Below are 24,136 nucleotides of genomic sequence, written 5' to 3' on the forward strand. Positions count from 1 at the left end.
GGTGATGTCGATTTTTATTTCACCTGCAATTGTCCAGTTGCACTACAGTGTTTCAACTGATTTTGATGTCACTAGGCATCGCCAAGCCTGGTACATCTAGAATTTTCATGTATGTCCAGTGATAAGTAGCTAGGGTTTTTGCACAAATAACATGTACTGCTGCCGAATATCTAACAATGAAAGACCTCCCCACTTTAGCTGTAGCCTGTGATCCCTTTTTACCATCCTTCTTTTCAAAGAAAACTTTATCTATTATGTCTCCCCTCTTTCAAGGGGGGGGGGGGGGGGGGGGGGGGGAGGAGATATGTCGTTTTTGTACTTTCTGTCCGTCCGTCTGTCTGTCACAAAATCTTGTGAACGCTTCTCCTCCTATATGGCTTGTCGGATAGACTTGAATGCTTCATTGCTATTTGTAGATGTGTATATTGGCGGGATAGGAGGATCCAATTATTTTCCTAAAAGTTATAGCGGATCTAAGAGGGGTGGAGGATGTAAAATAGTTTGTAAACACTTTTCCTCCTATATGGTTTATCTGATAGATTTGGAACTTTGTACAATGCTTCATTGCTATTTGTAGATGTGCATAATTATATTATGGGGACAGTAGGATCCAATTATTTTCCTAAAAGTTATAGCGAATCAAAGAGGGGTGAAGGATGTAAAATATCTTTTGAACACTTCTCCTATATGGCTTATATGATAGCTTTTTAACTATGTACAATGCTTCATTGCCATTTGTAGATGTGCATATTGTCAGGACAGGATGATCCAATTATTTTCCTAAACGTTATAATGGATCTAAAAGGGGTGGAGGATGTAAAATAGCTTGTGAACATTTCTCCTCCAATATGGCTTATCTGATAGATTTGGAACTTTGTACAATGCTTCATTGCCATTTGTAGATGTTCATAATTATATTGTCAGGACAGGAGGATCCAATTATTTTTCTAAAAGTTATAGAGGATCTAAGAGGGGTGGAGGATGTAAAATATCTTTTTAACACTTCTCCTATATGGCTTATATGATAGATTTTAAACTTTGTACAATGCTTCACTGCCATTTGTAGATTTGCTTATTGTCAGGACAGGATGATCCAATGATTTTCCTAAAAGTTATAATGGATCTAAGAGGGGTGGAGGATATAAAATACCTTGTGAAAACCTTTCATCCTATGTGGCTTATATGATAGATTTGGAACTTTGTACAATGCTTCATTGCCATTTGTAGATGTGCATATTGTTAGGACAGGAGGATCCAATTATTTTCCTAAAAGTTATAATGAATCTAAGAGGGGTGAAGGATGTAAAATATCTTGTGAACACTTCTCTTCTAATATGGCTTATCAGATAGATTTGAAACTTTGTACAATACTTCATTGTCATTGTTAGATGTGCATATTATTGGGATAGGAGGATCCAATTATCTTCCTAAAAGTTATAATGGATCCAAGAGGGGGGAGGATGTTAAAATAGCAAAGGTTTTAAAAATCGGTCATTCGATGAATATCAATAAAGATTTAACAAAATTCTAAATCGACGAAGCTCTCAATGTTTACCAACTTTTCAGTACAATAAAACGCAACCCCTCTAAGTTAAGGCATTTGTGAACATATTGGGATATTGCATAATTCAAACGTTGATGTTTTACTAAATATGTCACAGCTAAATTGGGAAGGTGCAATGCAGGTGACAAAAGTTTATCCTAATTTGAAAAGGGATTCTATTTAACACTCTAAGAGACATATCATGTTTATTTTCTCATCAAGGAAAACATCAATGCATTACGTGTGCTATGACGAATACCCCCTCCACCCCGCGATTAAGAAGCCCAATATCTACAAACGTCTGTGAAATCTACTCTTATTCTAACTTTGAAGTATATAAAAGGCAAAAGGACCAACTAACGGGTTAAGAAGTAGGTCGGTTCTATAGACTGTCGGACAGATACACATTTGCTATCAATAACTAGATACTTTATCTTACAACGAATTCCGTCAGTCTTTCAGCTTTAAGTGTACAAATATACACAAGCTTATCTTTCGAGACATTTATGTAGTCAATAAAAAAAACAATATTCCTCTTTCTTCCTAACATTCGTAGATTTGAAAGAGGTTAAATGCTATAATTACCTCCTGTTTTCCCATAGTACAAGCAACCTTCGTGATTTATTCCTTAGCTATACATCAGTTTATAATTCAGCATGTTGTTCCTACTACTGGTCATGTTATTTACTTCATCAATATCCAAAACTGAGAGTCAAAGGTAAGGTGTTTTTTTTCAAACGTGATAATTACAGTGTATATGATGTAATACGAAGAATATATACTGGGACATAATGAATTTTCACGGTGAAATATTATTTGTAAATTAAAATCGCTGCATTATTCAGCTTGCATTATTTCTTCTGTAAATTTTACGACGAAGGTAATCATACAACATTCCTCAAACTTTGCATGATGTTTGTACAAACATTGACCAAAATGAAGAACCCTATGCAGTTATCTAAAGGGTTTGTGCGTGTCATTTTCCTGTGCAGGTCTTTGTCATGTAGTTTGCGTAATCAGATTGAAACTCAGCTAAGCACGATTAATCTAATTCATTCTCCAACAGATTTCACTCAACTTTGACCAATGATAGTATAGCCTTTGATGAGTTATATACATCGATTTTTTACAGGAGCCTGTCAAATGCCCCAATATACTGTCTCTAGAAAGATGTTTGAACTGAAACCCTTTATATATTCTTCAGTACAGATTCCAATCACAGCGAATTCCAGCCGATGGAAACGAGCATTCTGTAAATACTGCAGAGCAATACCAGTCCCCCAAGATGTTCCCATAATATTTTACGTCAAGTATGGAAGCCCTTTAGAACCTATCAAAAATATGTTTTATATTTGAAACAGCGAATTTCAGAGTTCGTTATTTCGATTCTAATTCGTTATTTAAACCTTCAGACTTCTTTATAACGGATTAAATTCGTTATAAAGAATTTGTAAACTTCGTTTAACGGATTTCAATAGTTGAAATAACGAATTAAAGAAATAATTTACGAATTTTGAAATTCGTTATGTCAAATTGCCTTAAAAAGATTTAAGAAATATTAATAATTTGTACTGATATTGTGACATCTTCGTCTAATTACATGTATCTCGAAATGTGCTTTTATTAATCACTCGTTTTAACAGGTTATATTTATTCGTTGTAAAGAATTAAAATCCGAGTTAATAAATTCAAACATTTATAATTTCAAACTATCTAATATATTCTTACCAATTCTGCAATTCGTTATCACGAATTATATACTAGTTTGATATCAAAGATTTTTTAAACCGTTATATCGAATTTGACACCTTGATATAACCTTTACTAAAACTCGTCTTTTCAAATTGCATTCGTTAAAACAAATTTTGATATTTGTCATAACAAATTCGTTATAACAAATTCAATCCGTTATAACTAATCTAAAAGTTTAAAATAACAAATCAAATTTGTAATTAAGAATTCTTTTGATTCGTTATTTCAAATTCAAAAATATTTTTGACAAGTCATAAATGGGCTTCCTTAGTCAACAGTTTATACACAATAAAATCAATACTGTTAAATGATATGATAAAAAAAAAAAAAGGAAATTGTATCTGATAAAATTATACATACATGTATTACCTGGACCATGTCCAGTTTGAAATTTCAATTGTATTATTATATCATTTTTTGCATTTTCTGTAATTCTAATTCACAATACAAAAAAAAAATACCAACGAACTGTCCATTTACATATTTTGGAATGCCTGTTCAGGGAAAACTGGTAGGCAATGTACATGCGTTTCTTTTAGAAGTGTTGTGCTTTCTCTTGATGTGGATAGCAAGGTATCTTCTGTGAGAAAGAAATAATGCATGAAAAGGTGAATAGCGACTAGTGATCAATCTTATAACTTCTGTAAAGAATACAAAATTAAGAGTACGACATACACAGACCACTGGGTAAACCAGAGGTGGGATCAGCAGGTGCCTAGGAGGAGTAAACACCCCCTGTCGACTAGTCACACCCGCCGTAAGCCCTATATCTTGATTAGATAAACGGAGTAAATGTGTCGCATGAAATCTTTTCACTTTCTCTACTTTGTACTTGGGTATGTGATTTTTCAAATGTTTGAAAAAACTATAACATTTTTACACATTTCTTCTCTACTCATTTCTTTTAATGTGCTTTAAGGTGTCTCCTAGAAGCACAACTGTCTGAATCTTTTTTCACAAGATTCAAGATTCGCATGTCTCCCCTGCATGATTCTTTTGTTTGAATCGTGTATGTGAATCCAACGACTGCTTGGAATAATATCACTGAATGTGACTTTAGGTGACGTCTCAAGTTTGATTTCGACGCATTGTATTTTCCGCAAATATCATATACATGTACATGTATGTGCTATATTGATACTCCATCATTTCTTCTACATGAACAGTAAAACTCCTATCCATTTTACTCGACAAAAAATAACTTTAAACAAATCTTCATGCATGAAAATTTGACTTGGGTACCCTTTAATGCCTCTATTTGAACAAATTGGTCTGCCTTATATTTTTGACAACAATATTCACATTGCTGAAGATATAAATTTTGGCAAGAAACTTTGCTTAAGTTAAAAAGATTTCCTACGCCACAAGACACCCCCCTACGCCACACTGGGTTTTCAGTCAAATACTCGGCTTATCCTGATTGTCACTAAACAGGGTAGGGTCACAGTAGGGTGAACATTACTGGGGCATCGACTGAATATTGAATTACCTATCTTGGATCAGTAACGAGGACAGAATTACATCCATATGCTTTTTGTTTGGAAAATTAGCAAAAATGAATATCAAGAATGTTCAAAATATGAAATTGCTGCAGTACCTTTCCTATATCTAGCATGATTAAAGTCGACTCCTTCCACTCCCTGATTTCCTACCTCGTCAATGGAGCAGATGTAAGATATTTCTTTAACACTTCAAGCTGTAACCGGGCTGATTTAGTGTCTGGATCAGAGATACCTGTGTTTGGTGGTGAAATCAACCTGTTCGTCGTTATTCCCAACACTGACGGGAAAACAGAATCACTGATGTTGAGCCAAGTTCTATACATAGACGAAAATGGAGTCGGTAATATTTTTGTTCATCATGTATCATTCTGCTGAGACTGTTTTCTTGCATCATTTTTACAAGGATTGTATTTGAAAACCACACATATTTATACATGACTCCGTGGAAAATTCACAGCAGGCTAGATAGATTTATAGTTAGATACAGTTTCAATCCCAAACCTAACAATAGCAGTCTTTCGAAGTACTGCTTTTAGAAATGAACAATACAGGTACGCACTCGGAAATTACGTTATTCAATTGGATAAAATTCTGTAATTTCATTGGTTGTAACTGAGGAACATTATATTTGATTATTCCCGCCGTAAAATGGCTGAACTACTGCCAAAACGGCGTAAAACCATAATCAATCAATCAATTATTATATTTGATTAAATTACATAATCGCATGCAATCAGTCTTAGACTACTACATCATTTGTTTATACACTTGGATTGTCGTATCACTTTCCGGATTGTAATTGGTTTGATTGAATAGTGACGTCATCCATATTGTTCACTTATGAAGTTTTCCGGCGTGAAGCGTCGCAGTTCATACCCTCGTGAATTCTAAAAAATGAAATTATATTTACATTTTTCTTTCATTTATTTCGGAATTTCCAGCCTTTAAATTGGACGCACTGTGTTTATGAAGATTCATACGCTTATTGTTCACAGCTTCCGCTCATTGTTCACAGCTGTTGCGCTGTCGTTACATGTACAATTAGTACAGGCACCAAAGGCAAACGCATTGGAAATGTATATAGTTCGTTGGTTATCAGTTTAGTTTTACGTAATACTGGATAGATTCTCTGTCACAGTCGTCGCTGTCAAATTCAAATAGTCTAAATAATTACATGTAGGTCTGACTGTGACATTTCACCAATATATCGTGTCATCTCGATACCGGTCCTAGCTTGTAACTCCAATCAATCAACAAAAGAAAGGCTAACTGATCGAGGTCTTTGTTTGAGTCCATGCATTTCACGTAGATGACGTAAATATAATTATTTGGATCGGTACAATCAATCAGCAATGCAATTAGCGGATCAAGAATAATCTTACGTGAAATATTTTTCATGGTATAATTTTAGTTTATAAGGAATATTATTGAAAATGTTTAGCTCACCTGAGCCAAGTAAACATTTCTGATCAAATCTACCAATCGTCTGTAAACTTTCACATTTTCAATTTCTTTTCAATAACATCTGGCCAATTTCAACCACACATGCCAAAAAGTTTCCTTGGGTGAAGGGGATTCAAGTTTGTCAAAATGATGGAACAAGTCCCTTTTCAGGAAGAGATAATTAAGAAACAGTAAACATAGGGTAGAGTATAATTTCAAAGATCTTCTCAAGAACCAAGAAATCCTAAATGTGTAAGAAATACTGCTTATATTCTGAAGATTCAAGTTTGCTCATATTATGACCCTCAAGACCAGTGTTCAAAGTTCATCAGTAGTTAAATAATGTATATGGAATAAACACATGATCCCTGGGGCCAGATGTAGGGATTCAAACATCGTTTATATAAATCTAAAAGCCACAGTGGTGTTGACTGTCAAATAAATATGCAAGAATCTTCATGTACTTTAGTTTCAGATTTGTATATGCTATAATCTCTTGGGTCAACGCGAAGCCACAATGGTTTCAAGGTTTGCATGTATCATTAGTTATATATTTTGAATCAAAGATCGCCTCAGATCTCTTGTTTCTCAGGTGAGCGATGTCGACCATGGACCAATTTTTGTAATACTGAATTATTTTCGATAAATGCTCAGAAATATCAAAGCTTAGAATTACAATTTACACGACTTTTAACAAATTTTGTTCTTGCTGCATTTATAATGTGTTTTTAATGTCATGAGTATTTTGCTGCAAAATCCTACCTTTTTAAGCAGATGTAGAATTAGTAATCATTTCAGATTTGAATGAGGAAATACATACAATCTGGATTTCCAATAACACAGCTGACATATATCAGGGGAAACCTGGCTTCTTCGAAAATTCTACTGCTGACACAGAGGGGATACTGTGTAATTGGACCACAGGAGAGGGAAGGTATCAAAATTCATTGTTGATAAAATTGTTTAAAAATACATTCATGAATATATATACATACAAATAAGAAGAAAACCATGGGCCTTAACGGTCACCACAACAAGCTTGATTTAGGGTATTGCAGTTAGAAAATTCTGAAAAAGGGATGTCGTAATAAAAAAAATATGGCTTTGTCAAATAACTCTTAATTTCTTATTTTAAGTTCAGAACGCGTTTTGGTCCTCATTTCTTTCGTGTCAAATATGCAAAGTCACGACACACCATCTCATCATAAGCAACTTTTGTGTCATACAAGAACTAATATTTTTAACTGTTTATGACGAAAATACGTATTTTACCTGTAACCTTGACTTTAGCGAAAAGATTTAAATGACGCATTGTCTGTTCACAACTTTCATACTACAAGTATCCCAATATAATGTTTATGGCTTGGAAATGATAGGCCTACAATACTATAAACATTTCTACATCTAGAGAACCTAACAGTCAACACTATAAGGCAATAAATAATATGTGTCATGTAATTCATTACAATGCTGTGGCCCAGACGAATTCTGGTCACCTTGGCCAGACAATCTCCAAAACCATGGCACATTGTCGATTCATGAACACTGTGTGCCAAGTATGATATCCTATCGTCTCTACATTGACGGCACAGACAGATGTTTCTACTGGGATTTTGATCAACTGACTGGTTCAGGGTTATGACACATTAAAATTGAAGGCAATATGGACAGATTGTGACCTAGTCTGTCTGCTAGACATAACGACGATAGTTAAGGAGGTACACTACATCGTCATAATGGCTGACTTCCTTTTAAAACATGGCTGAAAATATTAATATCAGCAATATTTGTGTATTACTTTGCCTAGCTATGTTAATGAGTCGACTACTGATCTGTAAATCACAGGTTCGAGTTCAGCAGAGATAAGTTTCTATTAAAACTGCATTTTTGACTAAATAAAGTAGTTTTCAATTTCAAAGTATTAATTGTACATATCCTCCACTTTTCACCTATATCAAATTTCACTGGTGTGATATTTCTCCTTTAAAAGTTGACACATTTTCATTATGATTCATATCCCCCCGTCCTGGAATCTGAACACCTGACTTGGGGTGATACATAGCTAAAGGTACATGCAAACTGTACATGAATCATGGCATCACACGGATGCCCATTTCATCTAGAAAAACACAATAATTAAAAAACCATAAATGCCAAGAGAATAGTAGTGTATGATGTCAGATTAGGACCAAACACAATGACGTAATACTCCCTGATTTCAGATAATTGTTGGTATTTTTTTGATAATTATCAAACCCCTGATTATAAGATATATCTAACCTTCTGTGTACGGAAAATCTCCGATAAAAAATGTGTTCATTTGAAAGAGGATTCTGAACAAATGCAACACCATATCCTTTCTTTCTTTCTGAGCATATGGGTTAAGCCGCAACACCAGGAGCGATTGGAAACGTTCCAGGAAATCCAGGTCATGCTGACTTCCGGTGAGGTGGTCCGTTGGGTGGTGAATATCAAAGGATGCAAATGTCCCCCAGATCCTCCCTATTGCGGCTATGGCTTTGTTGGAGATACTATCAAAGGTTGTTTATCAACTGTTTTCTCTTTTATGACACTTTATCAAAATGTTTTAACATAAAGCATACTTTTCTCATTTACCCCGAATCGATTGGCTCTACGCGAATAAAAACTTAGAGAAAATGCGGTAAACGCTATGGAATGACTGACAATGTTTAGACCAATATGACGCTTTAGCTACCTGAGAAGTACGATATTCATCGAAACAGGCTACTAGGGTTTAGCAGACGATACCTGAAGATCTATGTCGTCTATATAGCACTTTGATTAGAGACGCGCGTTTTCATTGGACGACCAAGCCAATCGTATCAATTTGGAAATTTTCAATTTCTCTTTGGTCCGATGTTGGAAAAAATAAAACGTTGTATTCACCTCGAAGGGAATAAAACATAACATCTATCTTTTCTAGTTTGGTGGATCTTAACCAAACAGAATGCTCAAAATTATTCAAGCATATAATAAAAGTTGATATTCCATTTAGATGTGCGAGAATGAATACGAAATCTCGGAATTCTAATAAGGAAACCGTACATATTGTCAATGCATATGTACATATCATCATTGCATAATATAGAATCAAAGCATTATTTTCAGATTTCAAAATTATGAAGGACGGTTCCATAAGTTTCTCTGCATCGACAACCCTCTTCGTTCCTTACTCATGGTTATATGTCCGATTAATTACCTCTGGTTATATTTTCCAAAACAACACAGCAAACTTGGTGGTAACCTACCTAAATCCTACAACGTGGGAAGTTCGACAAACTTCTAGGATATTTTGTCCAATAACGTCAGGTTCTAGTACAGAGGGGGCTGATTTCTTCACAAGTAGTGCATAAACGGTTTAAATATATTGTACATGTAGTTGTTATTAGTTAGACATCGCAATGGTTATGTAAAATTCAATACCAAGATGAGAGAGAGAGAGAGAGAGAGAGAGAGAGAGAGAGAGAGAGAGAGCACAGGCAAAGGTTGACACATCTCCACATGCATCGTTGCAAGCCACGCCTATCGTCTCCGTTTACACTACGTCAAATGCCGTGGCTAGGATTGCCAATTGAGAACAAACTGGACACTTTTTAGCTGTTGTAACTAATGGACGCTTCTTTGTTGACTTCACCGGTATAATACCGAGCGAAGCTCGGACGGGCTGATGGCCCGTCCGCGAAGCAAGGCTCTAAAGGTAACACGTATGTAAAATAAAAAATTAGAAAATCAGCAAATGAATAGAGATAGTCTCTACATACGTTCACTGAAAATTTTGTGATCCATATGGGCGCCGCCATATTGCTTTGTTCATCAGTTTCTTTTAGAGTTATTCGTGTTTTCATTTTAAATGCCAAAAATACAAGATTGACGTGTAATTTGTAATTCAAACACTCAGTTGATTAAAAATGAATGGTATAATTATTTTTGTTACAGTTTTTGGCCAATCATCAAATAGAAAAACAGTGATACGACTAAATAAATGAACGAGTTCATGCGTTTCTTTAAATAAGAATAAACGATATACTTACGGTTACTTTTATATCATTTTGAATTTATTGGTTAATTTTGTTTAGTTTTAACGGCCTTTTTTAAAATTGCAAACGGAATGCATTGTTGTTGTTTATAATTGTTTGTTTTGTAAGAGAAAAATATATCGAGGCTAAATGTGACGTCACAATGTACAGTTTACGCTGCCTTGCGTTTCCCGCGTTCATTGAATAGACATATCCTGTAGAACTGTTGTCCCCATATAAACCCCTTAAAATTGTGTATTTTCACGTGAATTTGTTTTCCGGAATTCCTTACTCCGTCATAGAGTAGTCGAAAAACAAAAAAGGGTTCCGAAAGTGTTTTGTTGCTGTGACTGACTCGCCTAGAGTTTCAGATTAAACCTCATTTGGTATATATTTTTTTTCTATTCAATATTTTAGATACTACTTGACTAATTGTAAAAATGAAATAAAATCAGAAATTTTATGAGCAGAATTTTTTTGTTGTCAGAAAATTTATGCCTTATAGTGTTTGAGAAACGCCATATTTTGGGTAAATTTGGCCAATTGCCAAGTCGAATCGTCCCAATGTTTTCCTTAGATGCATTTTGAATTTCTAATTAATGTTGATTTTTTATCTGTTTGTGTTTAATTTACATAACTATATATGACAAACAATATTTCTGGTGTCAATAAAATTTTTATTGGCTTCTGTGTTAATTTGCTCAATTTTGGCATTTTTTGCCTTTTGGGGCTACAAAAGAGAGGATTTCAATCTCGCTTTCCTCGAAAATCAACCTGATTACTTTTGTCGATTTTTTAAAATTTGTTTTAGGATAAAGTTCAAATATTATAATACATAAAATTGAAAAAAATCCAATGGGTGGTTTTTTGGGGGCTAGCTATCAGTAGCTACCTTAAATGTTGAGATATTACTGGGTATTTCGCGCAAGGAAAATTTCATGAAAAATATATTTTTAAATGAATCATAATCTACCGTACTTAACGGAATATTATGATTACCACTTGGGACACGCCAATGACCATTTCATGTTTCGCTCGGTCCAATGGTCACACCGTATACATATTAAATTTACCATATAATATGCGTAACCACGCCGCTATCTTGAGATCAACTCTAGTCTTTCAGATTTCAACACATCCATTTTACCCCGAATTTCCTCATCAAGTTTGAGAATACGATTAAATTTATCAACACTTCATTATTACAGAATTTATAAGCGTAACCATAGCTGTTAATGCGAATTTCATTCAATAAATACCTATAAACTTTACTTGCTTCTATAAACAGGGATCTGTAACCTTTTTTGTCCGTTATACTTGTAAACAAATACTGCACGTTTTAGGAGGGCGCAGCCATTAAAATATTGGAAATATGTTATTGTGACTGTAATTAGTCAAAAATATTATTATGTCATATCATGAATATTCATGAAAATCGAGGGTTTCGCTCATCATGCTAGCAACGGTTTGAGGTAGGGTAAGTACACTTGTACTACCAGACTCAGTAACCGTGGCTAGCGACGATGCTCTGCATGCATCTAATCTTGATTGTATGTGACAGACATGTACGCCATTGTCTGAACTTAACACTCTGTTTCTGAAGAGATGATTTTTTCAAACATTATGTACCGGTTAACTACATGTAATTGTGTATGGAGTACTTAGGAATTCTTTAACTACACTTAGCCTACATCTGACCTGGATCAGCGTAACATGTACATATTCGGTCGATTTCCCTGGTGACTTACAATGGTGGCAACTGGAAAATTACATTTTACCCATACCCTGGGTTCAGATGTACTGTATGCTCGCAAAGTTTGAAATGTCAACTTCAATTGAAACTGGATCCTCAGGCACTGTTTGGAGCAAATTAAGTTGGAAGTAATAGGACACTGCCTTGTTTTTGTTGGGTTTTTTTCCATTTGAGAGAGGGGGAAAAGGAAGGGAGATCTTAATTTCAATCATGGGTTCGCAAATGTTTGTGAAATATTATCGTCAACTGTGAAAACTTCACCCACCCATCCCCAATCTTACTACAGACCATCGTTAAGACTAATATCGTGGGCGTGGTTATGAAAGAGAAATCTCCAGAATTAAGAACGGGTGCACTCATTCCCGCCCTTTTAATTCTGAATATTTCTCTTTCTATGTTTTCTATATTATCATTCTTTTTCAATGGAAAGGTTTTGTAAATAAATCAAAGATAACAAATGGTATTCACAACCGTGTTTTTATGCATTAAAGAAACATTAAACATAATTATTTTATAAGTCCAATATTTATACATGAATTCGTTACATCTACTATTCATTATCGTTACGTGTAATTCAAAGTTCCATCTACCCCTAAGATACTCTAAGTATTGAGAAACAAACATTTTGAAATTATTACTTTAACTTAAGTCGTTAAATAAAAATTTGCTGTACTTAAACCGTTAGATGCTCTTTTCGTTAGCTTTGGGAGGGGGGGGGGGTGTATCATAAATTACCATTCATGCTCGAGTATAATAATTTTAGTTGATCCTGAATTTGACTAATATATCCGAAGCTAAATATTAATTGTGTATCACCATCCATTCATCAATTTTCAATTCTTTGTCCTTGGACAACTCATCGGAATACATCTAGTACATGTACATGTATATACACAATATATCTAATTGTATAAGATAAACAACAGGTGAGTGGACAGGAGAAGATAGGAGGAGAAGAAATTACAAAAATAAAATAATATACAGGTAATCACATTATGAGATGCACGTGTTATTAGAAAAATACTATAATTACATTATTGACTTACAGTGGCTAAACTTCGTATTCTCACAGCTTGTATTAAGAATGTTCCCAAGTTATTGAGTTCTTTAGTATTGTCTACACTAATCTAAAGACACTTGGTTTTGTGTAATAAAAACCCTTAATATATTTCTTTCTCAAATCGTTGTAAAATGGACATTTCAGGATAAAATGAAACTCATCTTCTATATCCTTAATTATAGTCACATAATTTACAAAGCCTCGCAGTCCTTAAAACATTGTTATGCCTGCCTTTTTCAATATTCAAAGAATGTGAAGACGTTCTGAATTTAATGATGATAATCATTCTTTTAGCTGTTTATATAAAATTGTATTGGAATTGATATACGAAGGTACAAGTAGTTCAATTACGATATCCAGTTAGGGAGGGGGCAAACCAGGTCGTCTCTCTTGTAGATGTACATGTAATTGTACAATGTATATTTGGCATTTAGTGATCCTAAATGTCATGACTATTAGGTAAATGAATGATGTCCTCGACCTCTACACCATTAGAGACGAGGACTGCATTATACATATGTATTCCCTTATCTTTTTAAAAAAGAAAACAAGATGTCATTTATTTAGCAACCCAAAGTCGGTAAGGAGTGGATGGCATGGATTCTGTAAATTTCAAGAAAGCGGGATTTTAAAAAAAATTCTTTTTTGCACAATCGATATACATATATGGTCATCTCCAACTACAGATATTTTTCTTGTTGTCAAAGCCAACAACCTTACCAGGGAGAATTGTCATGCTTTTCGGTCTAAGAATAATTGCAGTGTGCGACTGGAATGGTTAAATAAAAAAAAATATCATTTATATACATATGGGTTCCTTAATATCTATGTCTATTTGTGTATATCTGTGAACCTTTTACGAGAAACAGAAAATCTGCCGCCCCCCCCCCCCCCCCAATACATTATAATGTACAGTATCATATCTATACACATTTAGCTTAGTTTGGTTTTAATAAGTATAAATAAGTATAAAATTCCTATATTAAAAAAATGGAGGGTGGGCTTGTATATTTTCTATGATGCTCAACAATTGAAATGTATTACCCTATATAACTCTATACAAATTGTCCCCACTCTTTTGAACTTAACTGAGATATCATGGGGATTGATTATATGTACATTCCATACGATAAAATGTATTCTTATACTTATAAAAACATAAAGTTAGATTTCATTTTCATCATTTTTGACAAAACTTTGTAACAAGTAGCATTAGGTGATGATATGTCACTCGGATTTTGCGGGCAGTCCATGTTGTGCGTGTGTTGCAATCCGACGATGAGTTTTCTTATTCATATTCTTCAAAATAATGATAGACATGTACATATGATAAACTATGAATGATATGCAATGTTAAGGACAGACTTTAAATCATGACTTTTATTCATGTATATATAGAAAATACATATATAAATAGGAATAGGCAGCAGGCACAATGCCTATATAAGCCCTCTCCATAGGTCAAAGGTCAGTTATGACAGAATAAAATTAATATAGTACATGAAAATATAACAAAACTTCTAAATATAGTGTCGCTCACATTATATAAGATCTTACACATAACTTGCAATAACGCTCCTCGGGGATTTATACTGTAGAAACTTACAACTAGCCATTTCGTATGTCGGATACGTTGTACACAGTGAAAACTTTTAAACGAAATTTCTCTTCTATAATTTATCAAATGGGGTAGTCCTTCGGATGAGACCGCAAAAACCGAAGCCCCGTGTTACAGCAGGTGTGGCATGACAAAGATCCCTGCCTGCTCAATGACCATAAGTGCCGAGCATAGGCAATTGCAGCCCTTCACCGACAATAGTGACGTCTCCATATGAGTGAAATATTTTGGAGCGGAACGTTAAACAATATACAATCAAATTTGGGTCGCACACCTTTTCAATTTTTTTTTGATCCGCATCTAAAAACAAAATATCATTTCACCTGAATATATTTCACGTTTGCTTCTATCACCTGTACCGGTATAAAAAAAAATTTATGTACATTCTGACATTTCATTTTTTCTAATTTGTAAAATTTTAATAATATATCCCACAGTCATCATTTTTCGAACACAAGGTGTACGTTTACGAGGCCTATAGTAATTTGTAAAGCTTATAAATAGTGCATTTATGTAAATTAGTCACCGGAGAAGATTGCAGTGGAAACAGGTTAACATTTTGTTAGAGAAAGGACTTGATGCGCTGCCCGATCGAACGTTGTGGAAGCGTGGAAAAGCTTCACTTCACACGGCGTCCATCCATCGGGGGGAGTGACATTTAATGATTTGTTACTTAATGAAGCGAAGTTTAAGTAATTACAGAAACTTTCTGCTCATCGAATGAACTCACAACGACAGTGTCTTGCACAGAAATCAACACGACTTAATTTTTGAAAGGAAAATAATAAAACGATGTCCAAGAACGTCACTCTGATTTTCATAGCGGTTGCAATCATTTGCGGGTGTATCGGTGAGTACTTTTGGTTCGTTTTTAACTCTATGTTATTTTGAATTGCAGTTTTATCTGTCTGTTGAATTGGTAAATGCATTGTAATGAATTTCTTTTCCAAATATTATTGTTGAACTCTCTGTGTCAAATTTGACATGTTCAACACCGAATAAAGATAGAATATCATTCCGTCTTAATACTGGTTAAACTTATATGATAAAAGAAAACAATGATAACCCGAGTGATTATGGGGGGGGGGGGGGGACTTTTCTGATTTTTAACCTTTTTAAATACAATATTCTGTATTTTCATTTCAGTTCGAATAGAACATAAATCATTAGATTGAATTTTTTAAAATTTTATTTAAATCGTCATGAAGAACATTAAAATTCTGTTCCGTTTCGATGCAAGCATTTATATCATAGTGTCCAAATAAAACTGATAAAACAAACCTCGGTGTTATACATAATGTACTTAGTTTAACAAACCACATTAGCAAGACACAAAAAAGTAATAAATATTCAAGTGAAAACTTAAAAATAGATCTTAAGTATGTGTGCAATTAATTCCTTTTTCTTTCTTTTTTTCCGCTTGTGTATTTGGTAATATAAACCCATGCTTATTCCATGATTTCAATGTAAATCGTCACTGTTGATGAAATGAACTCATTAATCGCCAAGGTAAGATTTGGTAAGGACATGTTGCATAAATGTACTTCACCGATGATAAATTTCCTGAATGACATTTATACGTGCAATTGGCGGTTTTATTTCATTTCATATTTGTTTTTATCGCATTGATGGCTATCAGCTCGTGTAATATTAATAATATCATAATTGTTCTGGGATGGATCTCAAGTTTTTATATATTAATATATTTCGTGGCAAAGAAAGGTCTTTTTCATGCTATTAATGAACAATCATGAGATGTGTTAGTCTACAAGTACTGCAAACCAAAGTTATGTCACTGGTACGTGTGCACTTTGCCAAGCTTATTAACGGAATGGAAACCTTATATTCACGGGTATAAAGGCAGATGTATCTGTGAACGTTCCTAAAACCGAAAGATAAAATGAGCACTAGCTACAGTATATCTAAAAGACCATGTATTCTTTTTCTACGGCAAGTTGAAAGCTGTATGATCTAACTATTGAAATTAACCAAATGGCGTTACTTTTTTTTTCTTACGACAGCGTATTTGTGTCATTGGTTTGAGCATATTAATGAAGAATTGGGATCGGGAAGTTCTGTGACTAAAGGGTGCCGCCTCCTTATCATGATTCACTTGCTGAAGATTTTTTTCTTTTTCTTTTTTTTTTTGATTTCTTTTGGATTTTTTGGAGTGACAAGACCAGGAGCCGATTCCAATATTTACATTGATATGTAGCTGTGTGAAAATCCCTTGGTTGGAACATACTTTATTGAAATGAACAAGCGGGATTGGACAAAGAGTTCTGTAATTAAGATACCCTCTCCCAATTTGATAGAAAAGAGAGAGAAAATCGTTAGAACGATATGATAAATCTTTTGAAATATTTAGGAAATCGTTAAAATAATTTAGAAAATTGTTCGATCGATTTACTTCCATAAACCACAAAAAGGGGGGGGGGTGTTATAGGGCGGTGTGGACAAGTAAGTTAAGGGATTTAGGGGTATCATGAGGCCCTGAATGGTAGGTTCCTGTGCAAGCCACATCTGTTGGAAACAATTTGAGTGTGTACATGTGTGTCAGAGAGGGTCAGGAGCGTACAAACTTTTTTTCAACCTTCACAGCCCTGACATGTATAGTTACTCGTATAGTTAGATGTAAACAAGATAGAGAATACACTACCGTCTCATCCCCGTCACACTGGCCTAGTGAAATGGGAGACAAGTCAGCCAACATGTATGCACTGTTTATCTCCCGGAGCTTACATTTACCTTTACTATAAGCACAATTTCAAGTAGATTTAGGTGTTCGTCAAAGAAGTCCCATAGGCTGGATAATAATGAACATTAGATTACATGTACCATGCCCTGTAACCTGTGACCAATGAGTCTTACACTCAATTACCCTTCAGTTTTAATAATATTTTGAGTTTCAATTTTCTGTTCATCAAATCATAAATGTAGTTATGCATCTTGTATTTTAATGTAGATGCAGTTATAATAAACCCAATTCACCGTTTTATGAATACTAAATACAGAGCATATGGTAAATTATACCTAATCGTATAGTTGAACTCGTTTCTTTAAAGGTGAATTCTGTGTTAAATGCATCAGTCCATAGTTTTACAGTACTCCCTCCCTCCCTCCCTACCTAATAATTATTTTATTAAACGGTCTACTGAATTATATGCACAACCTATTGAGCTGTTGTAACGATTTCGTCAATTGTTTTAACGATTTCACCCCCCCCCCCCCCCCCATCCCCAGTTCTTATCCTGATGGCACGAATACGCTGTCGTATTTTCAGTAAGATACAGAAATTCCCCTGGTAATATTGATTTCGCTTCCTTGTCTTCTTCTTTATCTACAGTCTGACACCTCGTTTTCTCTATAGTTCACCTAAGTCGTATTTTCAGCCTTACAAAGCGCCGGGAACCAACGCTCTCGCGGTTAATCACTCTGCGTCTAAAAAAACACTATTACTTTTTTCACAGCAGCCGAACATCTAAAGTGACTGTTTTATTTCATTTTCTCTGGACTCGTGCTTTCACTGGTGTATGTACATTAGATATCATGCCAGCCAGACTTGGCAAATTTCTATTTCTAGATTCCTTTGCACTTTTACGGACCATCTAATTAAAGAGGCCCGCTAAAATGACTTTCAATTTTCTTAAAGCAATTTAAAAGTTTCCTATATCTTTGATGACGGAAGTACATGCAACTTTCTCATACACGCCATTTCAACAAAACTGTTGGCAATCTTAAAATATGGCGTCATAAATATTGTCCTTCCCCGTTTAGATACACCACTACGTTTTCCATACATTGAAATAAGCAAAATACAATACCTCATGAGATAGCTAATCGGACCAATCAAGTAAGATAAAAACAATTTCTCATTTTTTTCCCTTCAAAATGGGATAGGGCTTCTAAAATCATATTCAGAGGGCATTGGTGTCGGAAATACAAGCATATTTTAGGTACTAGTATGCTGTTGCCAACTACGAACCACATTCCTATAGTTTGAAAAAAAAAATTTTTCTTGCAAACTGTTTTACTGAAGACAAAAAGTGATACTCTACTACGCCCTTTGTTTACGTTGAAATTAAACCACCCTTCATCAATATTTAATATTACAATATGACAACAAAATAGAGAGATGAAGTCCCTACGTCTTGAGACCGAAAAACACCGATGGAAATTTGATGCATTATGTCCGCATTCCGACAGGAATCGATGTTTAAGGCCTAGAAATTGTTTTGCTACCAGACCAAGATTTATTGACATCCATACATAGAAACACAAGAAGATGGGACTTTCCGCATCAGATTAGTCTAAATGTGTACGGTTAGGTTCGTCACGTACACGATAGCCAGTGTAGCTGTAAAAAAGATTGCTGTCGTCTTGAATGGTTTGGGGCCCAAACAAGGTGCAAGAGTATACGTACATCTTGAGGTAAAGATACTGAACTACCCCTAGATATCACAAAAACTACAATAGGTAGAAAAATGGAAGGGGTGAAACAATAGGTCCGATTTAGCTGTTTCAAAAAGGACTATGCTCTCTTGGGATTCAACATTCTATGTTGTAACACATAGGGCACCATTTCTGGAAACGTAATCTTCTTCTTGACATATATTACAAGCCTTTAGCGTTTTGGGTGTCACACTGGTTTGGGACGCAAAGAGTTGGTACATACACATCTAGCAAATATTGCAGGCCTGAAAAAATAGTATAAAGGACAAACTTTTATTGTAAATTTAAAGTAAAGGGGATTCTATGCATGGGAGCACATATCTTACATATTTTCTAAATAAAGGCACATAATTATCTTTAAAAAGAACAATGTTTGTTGTTTGACATAATTTGCTTAAAGGTGAAGATGTTTATTCTTCTTTGATTGATATCCCGTGGGGATCCGGGTTAGAATAGATCCTCAGTACCCCCTTGCTTGTCGTAAGAGGCGACTAGATCCTTCGGATGAGACCGCAAAAACCGAGGTCCCGTGTCACAGCAGGTGTGGCACGATAAAGATCCCTCCCTGCTCAATGACCATAAGCGTCGAGCATAGGCCTAAATTTTGCAGCCCTTCACCAGCAGTGGTGACGTCTCCATATGAGTGAAATATTCTCGAGGGGGACGTTAAGCAATATTCAATCAATCAATCAAAGATAAACATGCAGGTACATTTAAAAGCAAATTTAACATTGTTTGGCACTTCGATGCGAGCTTCACGTACTGCGCATTGTATACGTGTTCTTTTTGTCCAGATAACAGTGAAAAATTAGTTCGTCCCATTTCTATTTCCTCCAAAATTATGGTGCTAGGTAAATTTTTAATTCGACTATTCAGGGTGAGGCACTAGGATTATTACAGATATTCAATAATTCACTCGCTTTTGCATTCAAAATTCTGAATTTTCGGATATTTGAAACAAATTACATCATTATTGGATTTTTATCTTTTTTTTCTCTCTCTCTCTCGTATCAGTCATAAAAAAACTGACGAAGTGCATGATTGACCGAAAACAATATTCAGAAGACATTAAAACTCGTTTGGAAATTAAAGTTATTTAAAATGTAACACGTGTACATGTACATGAAACAAACTTAATATATATGAATCGTACGTCATGAGTGTTTAAAGTGACCAGGTACAAAAATCGAAAGTGGGTTTCTTTTTTTTGGGGGGGGGGTATTTTTGTATTTCTTTATTATTAAATTCAGGACTGACATGTCTCTCAAGTAATGAATGATAAATTGCTACAACTATACTAAAGACAGAGTATCAATGCTGGTTTTCGAACCCTCTCTAGCAAACTAAAACTCTCCGTCATTACTAATCTTAGGTTGGTAATACCTTTTGACATCCAAAGCGTATACACATTTTGCGTTACAAAATGAAACACTATGGAACGTGAATCACTCAAACTACTAAATGTTCTTCTGTATTTCCAGTGTGTAGTCTGTCTGAGGTTCTTAAGCATCTTCCTTGCATGAATCTTAGAATCACAAAAAAAAAGAGTATAGAAATATTCATATTTGTTTTCCAGGCTATCCAGACATGCCGGAAGAAGCATTATTGAAGGCATTGTTCCAGAAATACAATAAGAATGCGCGGCCAGCCACAAGAGTAGTGCCCGTAGTCAACGTTGACCATAGCATGGACCTCATACGTATCAACGACTTTGTAAATAATGCTTTCTCAGTCTAAAGTCGAGATGACATCCGATTTATTGCTGTAGTGTTAAAAGTTTTTTCGCTATGAAGTTGGTCATGTAGTCACACACCTGTATCATGTCAAGTCTTTTGTGACACGTGACCTCGGTTCCAAAAGAATCTGTCACTTTACAGTCTTTTGCCGAGCACTAGGGCGAGCTGATGCTATCATTTACTGTCCGTCACCCACCCAGTGGACGAGTGTAGTATTCAATGTTGTGAATGATATTAAGGTCATTCCATCTGTCTCTTTCATTCTTGATAAGGTGATAGTTCGGAAGAAATTGCGTGGTCAAAAGGTCAAACTTGATTGTTAATATACAAAGATGATAAGAGTTGAGTAAAAACAGCCTATTGATTTCTGTGTTGAAATGTCATGGTCAATTGTTGTGGATGCATCAGAAAAATATCTTTTGGTTTAACAGACTCAATTTAGCTGCATATGTTGCAGGTGGGAAAAATACCTAATGATGTTTAGGTCAAAGGTCAAGGAATATTAGTATATCATGGTAAGTGCGATATTTGACTCCAGAGACAGTTCATGCGTTTTGCTACCCTTTATATTAGTGATGTAGAGTAGAATTGAAATGCATAAGATGGAATTTTTCGTCTGTATCTCTTAGCTCAAGGTTGAACTCGCATTTGATTGTAGATTACCAATATCAGCCTTGGAAGACAAAAATCCTATAGGAAATGTGATCTCATCAATATCATATGGTAGAATTTAAAATCTTATATTGACATATAAGATGAATAATCAAATTATTTTCGATAGACTATCTATTCCTACATTTAATATGTTGGAAGTAAATATCCCATACTCATAATATTAGGCTTGTAATTGTTCTATCATTTGCTTTAGCTGAAAGCTCTAGTGAGATCGGTATCTGATCAGTTTACCGGTATTTTACTGCTTTCGCAACATTTGTAAAGAGGGAACAAATATCCTATAAAAATATTCCCGAGGAATTGTCTTCCATTAAGTACATTGTACCATCATATTGGAAATTTTTCCCCAACGATAATAATGGGATTTCGGCAGGACTAAAAAGCCCTAAATGATTTTTGGCTTTGGAGGCTGGCATTTTTATTCTACAAGCATATAAGTGTTGACCCTTTAGCTTTTTGATAAAGACGAAAAACTCAATGATATAATGATTATGCGTTTGATTTTTTCTTAATACAACATAAAGGGTAGCAAAAAATGTGAACGGTATTGTGTCCGAAGTGAAATATTCGTATATAATTGTATATATATATATTTGTATATAATTGTGTTTGGTACTTCATGAATGACACGATACTGCAAGAGAAATCCGCTTAGCGGTGCTCTTCATGGTATATACCGGTGTAACGAAATTACCCCCCCCCCCTCCCACCTCCCCCGTGATAATTTTCAAGATCTTGTGCTGACGTAAGCTTACTTCTTTTATAACAGAGACAGGATACACTGAAAAGTGACGTCTGGGTGACAATGCGATGGCATGACCCTCGCCTGACGTGGAATCCGAGTAGCTATTTCGGTTTAACGTCATTTAGCATCACTCCTGATCTACTGTGGACACCGGATGTGACGTTGTATAACGGGTAATGGTCCCTTTATTGAAACTCCCTATTCAAAGTTGTTTGTATCATGTATATATGCAGAAATTACTCCATTGCGTGCAATGGGGTTTTTCCCCATCCCAATAATACAAACAAACTAGATACTAGACTAAGTATTCATTGATTTCATTCGTTATATTTATATTTTGTAATCTAACTTGTTTTACTTATATAGATAAAGGTTTTTTGTCATGTTGAAAAATCAGTGGGTTTTTTTTTTATCGACAATTAATCATAAGTTAATGTAAATCTTCCCATATGTCCGTGTATTCTTATGAAAAATTCAACGAGACTTTCCTGTAAAAAAAAAAAGCCTTATATCATGAACCGTGTTACCACAATGCTTCGAAATATTGGTAAAATTTGCATAGTATTTTCAGTAAATAAAATACATATGATATAGGTTTGAACAATTTTTATTTCCTTAGTGTCGGTGAAATACAAAAGGCCGACTTGTCCAGAAGAATCGTAGTCAATAGCAACGGCATGGTCCTCTGGCTCTACCCCTCTCAACTAGAGAGCACCTGTGTCACCAGAAACGAACAGGGGGAAAATGTGTGTCGTCTAAAGTTTGGCTCCTGGACCTACAACGGACTACAGTTAAACCTCACTCATTCAGACAGGCAGCTGGGTATGTCCAACTACTATCCTAATTCAGATTGGGAAATCACGAGCACCAACTCTGTGCGGAATGTGATGAAGTATGCCTGTTGTCCTGAACCGTATCCCGATGTGTCCTATCAGCTGTCATTTAAAAGTGCTGTCAAAGGATAAATGAAGTTGACAGACGGCAAGCATAATTTATTTCTAATGAACTTTGTTGATAATATTTATCGATTTCGTGCTGTTTTAATAAGTATTTATCTACAATATAAATGTTTATGAGACCATTCAACACATTTTCGTCAATTGAATTTGCTATGAAAGGTTGAAACTGAATTGTGATTTACAAAATATTCGTTCTTTAGCAAAATTAGGTATTTTTGTTTCGCTTAATGTCGAATACAAGATTGCTGGTAGGGTGCTGGAATTAATTTGATGTTTGTACAATATTGTAGACCTCTGCTGGCTTCCTATTATCTAATTCTTGTGACACATACTTGGTACATTTATATGTCCATACAATGTACTAATATTACAAACAAATTGTAACACTACGCATGTTGTATCAGCGCTATAATAAAACGAGTTCCACACTTCCTGTATATTATCATGTTTCTTCGTAAGTTCCACACTTCCTGTATATTATCATGTTTCTTCATAAGCGCACTTTCTAGATTCTCTAAATTGCTTTGTTACAGCAATTTTTCATATTGGGTGTGAACGGCCAACGGGATGATACCTTATTACTTATATTTACATTCTTGATCATCGATAACTATTATTGAATTGTGTTAACAACACGTTTCCATACATTTCACATTGTTGCCCTACATAATCCTTCGTTCAAAATGACGAAAACACAAAACAAAGTTCCGTCAAATGAAGAACTGTTTTAATTATTAAGACGCTGAAAAGCAGGTATATCAACAAAGACATATACATTAACTCAGGAGTATATAATTGAAAACTCTTCCTTATGTTTAAATTGGTAATTTTGGAAAAACTTATAAAAACGTACTGCGGAAG

At 34.8% G+C, this 24,136-nt stretch overlaps 1 protein-coding gene across 1 annotated transcript; it reads left to right on the forward strand.

The window, feature by feature from the left end:
* The first annotated feature begins 15,241 nt into the window (after positions 1-15,241).
* Positions 15,242-23,708, forward strand: LOC125648257 (neuronal acetylcholine receptor subunit alpha-9-like). The gene is made up of 4 exons (XM_048875233.2): positions 15,242-15,558; positions 20,737-20,873; positions 22,341-22,489; positions 22,936-23,708. Exons 1-4 carry the CDS (start codon positions 15,501-15,503, stop codon positions 23,279-23,281), a joined length of 690 nt encoding a protein of 229 aa, XP_048731190.1. The 5' UTR covers positions 15,242-15,500; the 3' UTR covers positions 23,282-23,708.
* Positions 23,709-24,136: the final 428 nt, after the last annotated feature.

The sequence above is a fragment of the Ostrea edulis genome, chromosome 6 (genome assembly GCF_947568905.1).
Source record: "Ostrea edulis chromosome 6, xbOstEdul1.1, whole genome shotgun sequence".
NCBI classification, from domain to species: Eukaryota; Metazoa; Mollusca; class Bivalvia; order Ostreida; family Ostreidae; genus Ostrea; species Ostrea edulis.

Coding starts and splice junctions, on each gene's coding strand:
- LOC125648257 (XM_048875233.2), top strand. CDS start 15,501: ATGTCCAAGAACGTCACTCTGATTTTCATAGCGGTTGCAATCATTTGC. Junction 15,559..20,736: donor AATCATTTGCGGGTGTATCG/GTGAGTACTTTT, acceptor TTTGTTTTCCAG/GCTATCCAGACATGCCGGAA. Junction 22,490..22,935: donor GATGTGACGTTGTATAACGG/GTAATGGTCCCT, acceptor TTATTTCCTTAG/TGTCGGTGAAATACAAAAGG.